General features: G+C 40.1%; 1 protein-coding gene across 1 annotated transcript in view; it reads right to left on the bottom strand.

Annotated features, from left to right (window-relative positions):
- The window catches only part of LOC120741009 (RELT-like protein 1), a 31,294-nt gene extending 21,840 nt beyond the window's left edge, over nt 1-9,454 (bottom strand). The window contains exon 1 of the mRNA XM_040043596.1: nt 9,244-9,454. Within this exon, the coding sequence (XP_039899530.1) occupies nt 9,244-9,268 (25 nt within the window). The 5' untranslated portion in view covers nt 9,269-9,454. The remainder of the gene's footprint in view (nt 1-9,243) is intronic.
- Nucleotides 9,455-12,095: the final 2,641 nt, after the last annotated feature.

Genomic DNA, 12,095 nt, shown 5'->3' with positions numbered 1-12,095 from the left:
GAGCACAGAGAAGAACAGGACAAAAGACACACTATGTGTGACAGAGCCACAGTTCAGTAATGAATAACTGCAATACTGGTGTATAATACAACAGAGAGTGAAAAAGAAATGCTCACTGCATCATGGGGCAACCCCAGCAACCTACGGTAGGCCTATTACAGTAAAGTAATATCACTACCTTAACTACTCCACTCCCCATTTTAAGCCATGGAGGAAATATGAAATGTCAATAATGCTACTGATGCCAATATTTTCAGAACACAACTTTTGTAAAACTGTAAAATGACTAAAACTGTAAATGTTTGAATGTAAAAACAAAAACAAAAAAGCGTAAGTGTGAATAAATCAGATGATCCTATGAAATATTACATTTTGAACCAAACATCTCGATCAGGTCAAAGTTCAAAGGTGAGGTACCACATGACGCATTCCAGCTCTACAAACAAGAGAGCTTTTGTCTGCTCAGGTCTGTGTGTGCACAGCACAAAGAGACTCAGGGTGGGTCTGATAGAGAGACGCAGACAGAGCGGGCAGCACGACAGCTAATCTGCACGAACTATAGAACAGCACCACGCGCGGAGACATGTATCTAAATACTAGCTTATGTGCACCCGATGCATAAACACATTAGTGCTCCTCCATTGTCCCAGTTCCCTGGTGCCCAAGCCTGAACACACTGATCATTGTCTGCTGACTGACCAGCCTGTTACCAAAAGTTGCATCTCTATGAGCTTGCAATAACAGTGACAACCACACTGTTGGAACAGCACGGTCCTGTGCGCCTCTAAAATGACTCAGAAGTAATCACGGGCCAATTAGATGACTGTTTTAAAATAAAATAAGACTGGAGACTAGCAAATGGCTTGAACGGGGTCACTGAGGAGTTTCTGAATTGGAGCCAGACATCTTTTCTGTAACCACAGCTGGTGCTGTGGTGGAGCTCCTATAAAAGAGAGAGAACTACAAACTAAAGCTAGAGACATGAGCACTTCACAGAAGTGGATTAACAAAATGAATTTAAACGGCAACAACAGCGGGGCGGCGGTTACTTTTGTTTCCAGCTACAACTTCTAAGAAACATTTGGACTTTTTGGATTTTCTGTTGAACGAAGAGGTCGTTTTCTTTTCGTTCTTGATTAAAGTTGCAGTTTTGTGAGCTTTTTTTTTTTTTTAAATTTATTGATAAAATATCAGCAGTGATAACCATTTCCAAGAACCCAAGCTGATATCTAAAAGTTTCTCCGTTGAACAGCCTAAGAGACACGTGGATCATTACAGGAAGAAATGATTGAAGTTAGTTAAGAAAGCTCCCTAGGAGAGAAAGAGTCTAAAGAGACATTTAATGATGTCTTTTTGAGTTCTTCAGCTTTGTTGTTAAGCAGCAGGGACTAAACCTTGAGAAAAACATTAAAACCGTGTCTATGAAGCACTCAGAGTATCCCAGACTTTATGCTGACGTGTTAGTTTAATTTTTAAACTTTACCAACCCTGCTATCGCAGCTCCTGCCGAGTCACTTTTGTCTTGCCTTTTATTGATGCTCACCTCTTCCTCAATTTTCCAGCTGTTTTGGTGTCTCATCAATGTGCCGCACTCTTAATTTTCTCTGCTCCTTCCACCTGTTCATTCTCCTGTCCTGATTGCAAACACAATGCAATCAGCATGCACCAATCAAACTCTATCCAAATCTCCCATTTCTGATGTCGTGATTGGGTTTTTAACAAGTATTTACTTTATATAGTGACTCAACCAAGAATTCAAACACCTCAATAAATATCATATTGCGAAAAAGCACATTATTAAAGCACTTTTCATGCCATTTATGGATATTCACACTATTGGATGCCAGCTACAGGGAAATATTTACGGCAGGCGACCACATGCAATAATCAGCCTTCTGTTGCTATTTACTCCTGTGGATTCGGTGCCTCTCAAGCTATTGACGTTTACCCTACATCGCTTCCTCTTTGCACTTTGTCTATGTTTGATGATTCATTGTATTCAAAAGTCCACAGGATTTCGTGAAAACACAATGAGTAAGGAGCACAACGTTGTATCACGTTGAATCACCCTTAAATATCCTCTCTTTCAATGGGGGAAATTCCACAGATTGCACTCAAATGGATTCATTTGGTTTTCCTAAATAACATTAGTGTCATACGTTTATTGGAGTAAATAAAAATGTCAACAATATTATGGATACAATAGGAAAATGCACCATATGTAATGTTTCCTCACGAGGTTTCGGTCCTGAGTTACTGACATGCATGGACATAATCGCCTGAGACAATAAACATGGTTACTTACTCTTTTTCTTTGGACATTGGCTGCATTTTCACTCATTTTCAGTCCATCATCCATCATTTTAAGAGGAACACTTGTTTATTAAAAACCACTTAACACTGACCTGTAAGTCATTCAAGTATTAAAAGGTCACCTTAACTCAACAGATGATTCAGTGTTGTGTCTACACAAAAGTGACAACTTAGCAAAGAACCAAATTTTAGATATATTGGTACTAGGGCTGGGCTATATCATACCGTTCACGGTAATACCAGTGTAATTTTGGGCAACAATAGGAAAATGAAATATCGCGATAGAATATGGGTAAAATGCGCATGTGCAGTGCCTTTGTTTACATACGCACATGGCGGCGACGCAGAATGAGAAGAGCGAAAGCGGATCGTTGAATGAAACGGATGAACCAGAATTGGTTTGTAAAAATGCTGCAACTTCAGTAGTGTGGAACTGGTTTAGCTTTCGTCCGTCAGATACACAACAAAGCACTATTTTTGGTAGAGCGTGCAAGTGGGCCGTCGTTATTACAGTGTTTTTTTGGCAAATACGGCACACTTAAAATCAATCCTTTGATTTTTCTGAAAATCGACAGTGCCCCTTATAATCCTGTGTGCCTTATGTATGAATTCTGGTTGTGTTTACTGACCTCGAAACGATTTTATGTCGTACGTGGTGCTCAAAAATCTGTCAAATGTTTCAGTACGACTTTGCTAAGCTACGAACCCGCACCGCTTGATGGATTGTCGGAGCATTACGGCCATCGTAGGCAGGAGCCTTGCGGAGTGATACGTACTGTGCTTCAACATAATATTACCGTATTGTGTGTATAACCTCTTTTTAAGTTTTGTGGATATTATACATGGTTATGCTGAGGATCTGTCGGCCAATTTCCACTGGAAATGCCTTTTGGTTAAACTGTCAGCACGGAATTTGCATTTGCACTGTTACAATTTTATATAACTTTAATGCACATAAAAACAGCTGCTTGTTTAAGTGAAAATACATTGATGGGGTTTTTTGCACTAATAAAGTTGTGGAGTTGTAAAGTATTTTGTCTAGTGTCAATTATATCGTCAGTTATATCGTTATCGCAAATTTTCAAATGTATATCGTGATAAATATTTTTGGTCATATCGCCCTGTTCTATACTCCCACTAGGTTTATATCTGGGACTCTCCACCATTTGACCTTAGAACTGAAGAAGCTTCTCGGATGAGAGGTGAAACGTCTTCAAGTAACTTAAAGAAGTCCAGACGCTTTTCTTTGCAAGCTCCTTTGTTCTAATTGGTACATATATATATAGGGCTGTGCAATTTGACCAAAATCTCATATCCCGATATAAGACATTTATCGTCCTGACAACGATATAAATCACAAAAATGTAATATTTTCTGTAAATTCTGTGAATCTCGGGCAGCTCGACTTGCGTGAAGTTTTTCCAGCTGGGCGTCCTTTACCTGGAGTCGAGTGTTTTAACCGATTCATGAAACTATACATTTTTAGACATAAGTTATCACGGCCACCATTTTCTTTCAAAGTTTGAGTCTAAGGTTTATTTTTTTAGCACCTGACGGCTCTTTTTTGCTTCTCATCCGTAAACTCTCTGCATACTCTTTCACGTGATTCAGTTTATTTTGAAAAGTCTCAACAGGATCTTGAGCTTTATTGTGAAAGGTTTACGTGGAAAACAAACAAGTGGACAGCGGAGCTCTCTTTCTCTTATATTTAATATAACCACACTACGGACCGACAAGCGCCTGTTTTTACACGTTGTCATTAGCAACAACGACGGTAACACCATCGCGTGGCTCCGCTGTCCACTTGTTTGTTTTCCACGTAAACCTTTCACAATAAAGCTCAAGATTAGATGATATGAGATTTTGGTCATATCGTACAGCCCTACCATGTATGTTTGTACAAGTTTTAACAAATGTGGAAACTATTTACCATTTTCCCAGCAAAATAAAGAAAGAGCACAGTACTGCTACTGTTCAGGAAATTAAAGAGAGATAGAACTTTATGTATCCCTCGGGTAAGTTACGGGAAATAGGTTTTCAACTGAATGCGATGCAGTTCTGTTCACTGTGGCTTCTCATTTCCACATACTCAGGAAAATGCATGACTGTCCACACAGGAAGTGACGAGCTGCGATGTGGCAACCAGACAGTGACAGATGATAATGAAATTTAACAACTTGTATTGATGAACTTCAACAATGTAAAGCAGCCAGGTAGAGTCAAGCTTTAAGGTGAGCTACTCACGCGGCTAACAATTTGAGCTGCTTAGTCTGAACTTTTAAAAGTTTAACCAGTTCCCAATGTTTAAGACACAAAAAAATGCATTTGTTCCTCACCTAACTCCTTGACACCAAAGTGTTTAAAAAAAAAGAAAAAAAAAGAAGCTTCTAGCTGGCCAAAAGTCACTCTTTCCAACATCTTGGCTCAAGCTTACCCAGCTGGATTGAAGGATGCTCTTCGTTGACATGTGAAGAGACGATAAATACACTGGAGGGTTGCCTCATTGTCCCTGAGCCACTCTTTCACAATTTAAGCCTGATGAATCCCGGCAATTATATCTTGGAATAATATGGCTGACGGAAAAACCTGGTCATTCAGTATATTCAGGCAGTCAGCTGACCACATTTTTCAAGCACACAACAACATAACATTACCCAAACTTAGACCTCCAAACCAGTGGAAGGGTTTAAGTATTTGCTTAGTTAAATCCAGGTGGTGACATTTGTGTGTGTGTGTGTGTGTGTGTGTGTGTGTGTGTGTGTGTGTGTGTGTGTGTGTATAATCTTCTCTGATGTACGTGGCTAGAGACCAGCTATGTATGTAGTACAACTTATAAGTCACTTTTAATTTGAAAGATCACTAGGAGGTCGTTTAAACTCGGTGGCTGACAGCGAGAAGAGCCACCTCGTCAGGACAACACTCAACTCTCAGGTGTACTCAAAACTGTACACCTGCACCTAGAGGGTAAAGGTCACATGTTTGAGTTTGCCAGTGTTCACATTTTAGCCCGAGAAGACCAACGGTGTGAAAGAGGAGTAAAGAAGGCAATCTATGTCCTCCTACAGTGCAGCGTTGAGGCTCCTTCCCAGGCCCTTCAGCCCTCACTAACACTTTACTTCAGGTGACCTCAATAAGTCACGTGATGGGGTGGAGCAAGGTGTCACAATGGCTTCACTCCAAACCTCTGGTGGTGATTACCCACGCTTTTGTTTGCACACCCTGGCTCATGTGAGGACACAAATGATTAATTAAATCAAGTTCAGTTAAAGAAGAAAAAAAGAAATAAAGAAACCTCTTGGGTGAGAGGTGAAACATCTTCAAAAACCTAAAAAAGTCCAGTTTCATTTTTTCCTTCTAGCTTTTGAGACAAACTTTTCTTTTCTTTGAATCGCTTTGGGGGAGTTTGCTCGACTAAACTGGGAACCACTCTCAGACTCACACACACCAGTGACTGCCTGAGTGTCCAGCTGAAACTGGAGTGAGTTTACATTCTGCCTGGTAATTAGGAAAGGATTACTGCACACTCACACACACACACACACACACACACATAAACAAACACATGTGATACGAGTGTTTTCCTGTCTCCAAACTAAGGGACTGGATGAGTGGGTCTAATTGAATGAGCGTTGGCCTTCTTCAAGCCACAGACCTCTCATGGAAAAATGGAAATAGTCCCCACTTTTTAAAGGTTATGAAGACATCGGCTGGAATTAAATGAGCAAGACTGACACTACAGTACTCTGTCGTTCAACAGGCATCGCAATAATCACTGCTTATAAGTTATTTATCTCCATCGATCCTCATAAAAAAACAGAATACTATCAGAGTTAGCATAATGAAATGCACAGATCAGATTGTGAAGACATAAAGTGACAAAAACAAAAACCCAAGCTCATTATCTGTCTAAGGAAATGCCTCAGAAGCTGTTGCAGTCAAACAGTCAATATTTTAAAGATTATACATAAAGGCTTATGTAAGACAGATCAGCTGTTTTCTTCCTACTCACATCTAGTCTCCGACACTGTAAATAAGGAGCTTCATGGTTGTACACAGTGTTGGAGGATAGTGAACTGCACATCTGATTTGTATCAGGGTTTTGTGCAGTTTTGTGTGTTTTCATCTAACGTCAAAAACTATAAATAATGTGGAACAAAAAGAATAAAAACTGTCTACTGTAACTGAACCCTCCTTGTGGCTGTGAGGGCAAGCCCGAACAAAGCTTCAATCAGGCGGTCAGCGCCACACTCATGTAAGGCAACTTCAGAGGGGTGAAGTCAGCAAGCATATAACAACAGAGATCCATTTTAAAAGCACAGATTATTGGTATATGCTAACAAATTCAGATAAAGTTCAGAGAAGCAGCTGCACATTGATCTAGGGGCAACCTACTAACTAAGCACTCCTGCTTGCTGCAAAGCTCCCACCTGGACTTTCTGGTCTTTCTGGAAGGCGTGGCAACCATCTCAGTCATGGGCACAAACCCAAAAAAATGATATTCACTGAAATTTCCCACAGGTAGAAGGGTATTTATCAATCTATTTTTTTTTAATTTTGTTTAATGAACTATTACCAATTTTTCTAAACAGCTTTGGTTAACCAAATGAGATGTCTTCCTATGTTGCCCAATATTACGGGTAGAGATGGGAACTGAGAACCAGTTCTTACAGAGAGCCAATTTCTATCTACTTAGCACTTTTAATTCTTATTTTTATTTTTATATCTATTTAAGCGTTTATGACAGTATGTTTGCACTAAGCACCGCAGCAATTTCCTAATGTTGTAAACCTGCTCAACATTTGGCAATAAAACCCTTTCTGATTCTGATTCCAGTAGCTCAGTTCCTTGGAATTGTAAGTTTGCCTGCCTATTGATTCGAGGAAAATCGGGGCACAGTCTGCAGCGTGCATATGGACATTTATATTTTATTGCATAAAAGGAGGACAGAGTAATTGTATAGTGCAAACATCCAAGACAGAAACAGCTGCATTATGCTGTTAATACAAAATCAGCTCTTTGCAAGCACCTTGCACAGATAGCATGCTAATGCTAAGCTAGCCAAAAACCCAGAGCGAAAGTCGAGTAAAAGCCGACCGCTGCCCAGCAGCCAGACCATGAACTTCAACAGGTAACAAACTGATGAGCAGTCAGGCATCTATTTCTACCCGTCTATGTTTCTAAGGTAGAATCACCATGGAGATCACTTTGAAGTCTCTGTGCTCGTTTTCATTTTTCCTTTTTGTTGTCGGCTTTGTGCTCATACCTAAGTACTAAGAAAAAGATCACACGTGTGTCCTCGTTAGCATAGGGATTTATGTTAGTGGTAATTGTGCATAATGCTTTTCAGGTTATTTTATGGCGAAACATGAAAGTAATCTAAGGAGTAATACATTTATAGACTTTGTCCTGGGAGAAATTAAGTAAGGTACTGCGCTATTTTTTAAAAAGAAAAAGCATTTTGTGTAGTAATGACTCCAACACTGATCACAACACAGAGGGGAAATATCGCCAACATGCACAAACATTTTACTACGTGCAAATTATTTAAGCGAATGTAATGTCTTTATATGCTGCTTAGAAACTCTGAAAGCACCCATCCCTTTTGCAGCAATGATTTATATTTGCCCCGAATACTTTGTTTTTACAGAAAACAATCCAACAATAATTGCTTCGGTTTATTTAGATGTGACGGCGTCGCACTGATGACAGTTCAGTGTTGATCTCAGCCCTCAAACATCCAGGCTCTGCTTTTGAGCTTTTAAAGCAACCTTCACACATTTAGGCACAGACATTCTGACATAAAATTAAACTTGATGCACTTTTGGAGAAGCAGCTGACATTTATGGTTAATATTTCTTAATCTGCTGATTATTACAGTAAACCACAAAACTCGTGCTTTTCTGTTTTATACCAGAAGAAGAAATAAATAAACATTTTCTCGCGGGAAGCAGTAAAGCGTGATCTGACATTGTGAAACCGTTATTAACATAGCTGGAAGAGTCCTTATCAGATGAGCAAATATTCAACTGCACACTCAGTTTATCAGTACTCAGTTTAATCTTACAGGTTATTCAGTCAGCTTTGAGTTTTGTGTTTTGTGATGGAAAATCTGCAGCAGGACAAACAGTGAGTACATTTAAATGGTAAATGTATAGCGCTTTACTTGGTCCTAAGGACCCCAAAGCTTTACACTATACACAGTCATCCACCCATTCACACACTGGTGATGGCAAGCTACATTGTAGCCACAGCCGCCCTGGTGCGCACTGACAGAGGCTGCCGGATACTGGCGCCACCGGGCCCTCTGACCACCACCAGTAGGCAGCAGGTGAAGTGTCTTGCCCAAGGACCGAGACTGTCGGAGCCGGGGCTCGAACCGGCAACCTTCCAATTACAAGACGAACTCTTGAGCCACGATCGCCCCCTTACATCTTGAAAGAGCTATTATATTAAAAAGCAGAATAGGTCAAGTAATACAAAGAGTTAACTTAACATAACACGTTAACTTTGCAAGCGCCGTAATGATGCCGAAATACCACAAACCTGCAAAAACATATTTCAATCGCTCCAACCCAAAGTTTAACAGTCTTTCTGTGACAATGGGACAGCATGTAAGTCATTATAGCTAAATAAAGCTTAATAATGTGTGTCTGATTATTCAAAAGCAATAGTTTTCACAAAGCCTCTGACGAGACTCTACTAGCTTTTCCTTTTCCTCTGCCCTGCAGCGCATCTGATGTAGGTGCGCAATATCCTCCTGAAACTTTACACGCGGGCTTAACAAGTTCGTTTTCCAGGAGGGCTGACATCAATGTCACGACATGGAAAACTACAGAGGTCTTTTCGCAATATATGTACCATATACCATGAACTGCAGCGGTGAAACACGGTTTCATCCCCACACAAGTTATAGAAAGCTCAGAAACCAACCGTCAGAAGCGGTCGTGTTGCTCATCGCTGGGCTGATATCCAGCAGGCTGGTGTCGGTGTCGATGTTCTAGGCAGCCGCTGACGGTCAGCACTACGGAGCGATTACACTGATCAAAATAAAGCGGAGAGTTGCAGCGAATATCAACGTGTTTCCTGATTCTCAGAGAGCGGATACGCCCTGTAGCGTCCCCGACAGAGAGTCGAGCTGGAGCGAGAGCACTCACTCACCGACACTTCCGCGTTCGTTGCCGCCTTAAGCGATGCCGTGCCTGATTGCACATTTTTTTAAAATGCCGATACCAATAACTACTGATGTGTCATGATTTATGAGATGAATCATCATCAGTTTGCAAGCTTTAAACACACTTCGTGACCACAAAATCACTGGTTTATTTTTCCCCACAATTATTAGTTAACACAACAAAACGCACCTTTCAGCTTTTCGTGTATTTTGAAACTGGGTTTGTTGTTGTTTTTTTTGTTTGTTGTAAAACCTGAAATGTAAATGTGCCTGTCTCTGAAGCACTTTGGGTCAACTTATGTTGTTTAAATGTGTTGTTGGCTACAAATAAAAAAGATGGGTCACAAAAACAATACAAAAAGGTTAAAAAAAAATGTTCACAATGCATGTTTGAGGTAAAAAAAAAATTTCATTTGACAAAATGTGACAGATGTGTGGCCCCTGGCTCAGCTGCAGAGGAGGGGTGGCCGTGAGTTTAAGAGGCGGTGCCAGGCAGGTGAGAGAACAGGTGGTGGTGATGGCACTGAGAAGCTCTCTACTGCTTTTAGTGAAGCTGGAGTGGAGAGGATGGGAGGTTTTTCCTTCAGAACGCCGGAAGAAAGCTAAAGTCAGAAGTGTGTTCCAACCCAAAAAGCATTGCAATAAAGCAAAACGCTCAGTACACTGTGTGTGTGTGTGTGTTTTATTTTTTTGGAGAGTGACTACTTTTTATTTTAATTTTAATTTAAACATACTTATTTTTGTTCAATTATCAGTCATACACTTACTATCACTTACTATAATAAGTCTCCATCAACTATCTATACCAGAGCACTTTTAATTAACATTTACACACACTCCACCAATAAATGTATGCATGTAGAAAAAGTTGCTATCTTTTTCTAACTCCTGCGGTTACTAGATAAATGGGGAATATTCTGATGACTTATTTTTATGATGGTAATTTTAGGTTCAACATGATTTATTTTTTGAAGTTAACTGTGAGTGCCAGTTAGCTAAAACAGCTGAAGGCTGTTACATAAACTGACAGAATCTTTCAACAACTGTACAGGTAGAAAGGAATAGTTTAAGACTCTAATAAAAGTCCCGATCTCTTAATTTATGTTTTACTTCCACCTTTAGATTTCAGTGGAGAAAGAGCCCAAGTTGTAGATTTATTTTTACTGTTGAGTACAAACGCTAACGTTAGCCTCTGAAAACAGTTGGAAAAGTAAAGCCTGCTAGTTTAACCTTACCGTTTAACTACTCAGCACATTTATAATTGCGTACATATTGAAACAGATAGGAAGGATTAGTTAGTATTTGCAGACATTAGCTGAGTCCCAATTCATAGGCCTTCTAAGACTGCCAATAACACGAATGCCAAAAGTGAGGGGTACATGGGACGGTCTAGCCTTCAGATTTGCATCACCTGCTGTTCCCAACTGTAATAATCAAAATAATGATTTACACATAAAATCTTTTTTTAAAGAACCAGAACAGCAACATTCATAATGATGACAAGAATAAAACAATTTCTGTTATTTTCCACTTTTTCCTTCAACAGGCCGGACCACTGTACTGCAGGATTAAACTGAGTGTCCCAGTCCTGGACAGATTTTTTAATAATGAGGACACTAGACCTGATTTTCGCCTGAGCAGGGAGTCTCTAAAAGTGTTGCTGAATCTGATTAACCAGGATGGGACACATGGTTGGGGTGCCACAATTGAGGTCTTGTTTTTCTTTTCTGACTGACATGTGGAGCGTCCTACAGAGTTGTTTCCAGAGTGTTTGCAATAGCTCATTACACTGTTCACTGCATCATCCACAGGGTCATAGACGGGGGTGGTATGCTGTTCGTCATCGGGTCATCCGCCTCCCTCGGACACCTGAAGAACTAGATGTCGTGTCTCAGTGGTGGAAAGAGTATAGAAATCCATCAAGCACATACATGAACTCATGTGCTTTGAATGTGTTCCTCTGAGTTGCAGGTCAAGAGCCTGTTTTGAGTTCAAGAACTCAAACTAGCGTTATTGTACAAGATTGGGACACACTGGTCCAGAATGTAAATTGGGTATCGGTGACAATGAGTCAATGCACTCTGTTCATCTGTGTTGTTCCCCACATGACAGTAACAGCTAGTGACGGGTAGATGACGCCTCGTGGAGTTTGTGGCACATTCCCCATGCTGTGTCGACACTGTGTTGGTGTGCCGCTCAAGAGCGACATCTGCAGGATTTCAAAAACCACTGCAGGCAACCTGGATAAAGAGCATGAGGAGAGACTGAACTAAGTTCATTCATTCTGATGTCTGGACACCAAATGAGTGATGAATGCTTCACATTACCAGGTTGTGATGAAGTGCTATATTGTGTCTATATTCCAGTGAATTTGATCTTAACAAAAAATATATAATTGACTAACATAGCAATTTACAAAAAAAAAACATCTTTGCAAGGAAGTTAAAGTGAAAAACGTGAAATATAAGTTCTCGTGACAGTGGGAGTGCTTGTGTACATGTATGTGAGGGCAGGGTTTATGTATATTAGGGATGAGCGGTTTGAATGAGTTAAAATTAAGTTTATTTGTGTGATATACTAAAATGAATAATCAATTAATAATAAACTAAAT

Source organism: Simochromis diagramma, unplaced genomic scaffold (assembly GCF_900408965.1).
Source record: "Simochromis diagramma unplaced genomic scaffold, fSimDia1.1 OVJJ01000656.1, whole genome shotgun sequence".
NCBI classification, from domain to species: Eukaryota; Metazoa; Chordata; class Actinopteri; order Cichliformes; family Cichlidae; genus Simochromis; species Simochromis diagramma.
The sequence above is the reverse complement of the archived record's forward strand: the minus strand, read 5'-3'. Positions and strand labels throughout refer to the sequence as shown.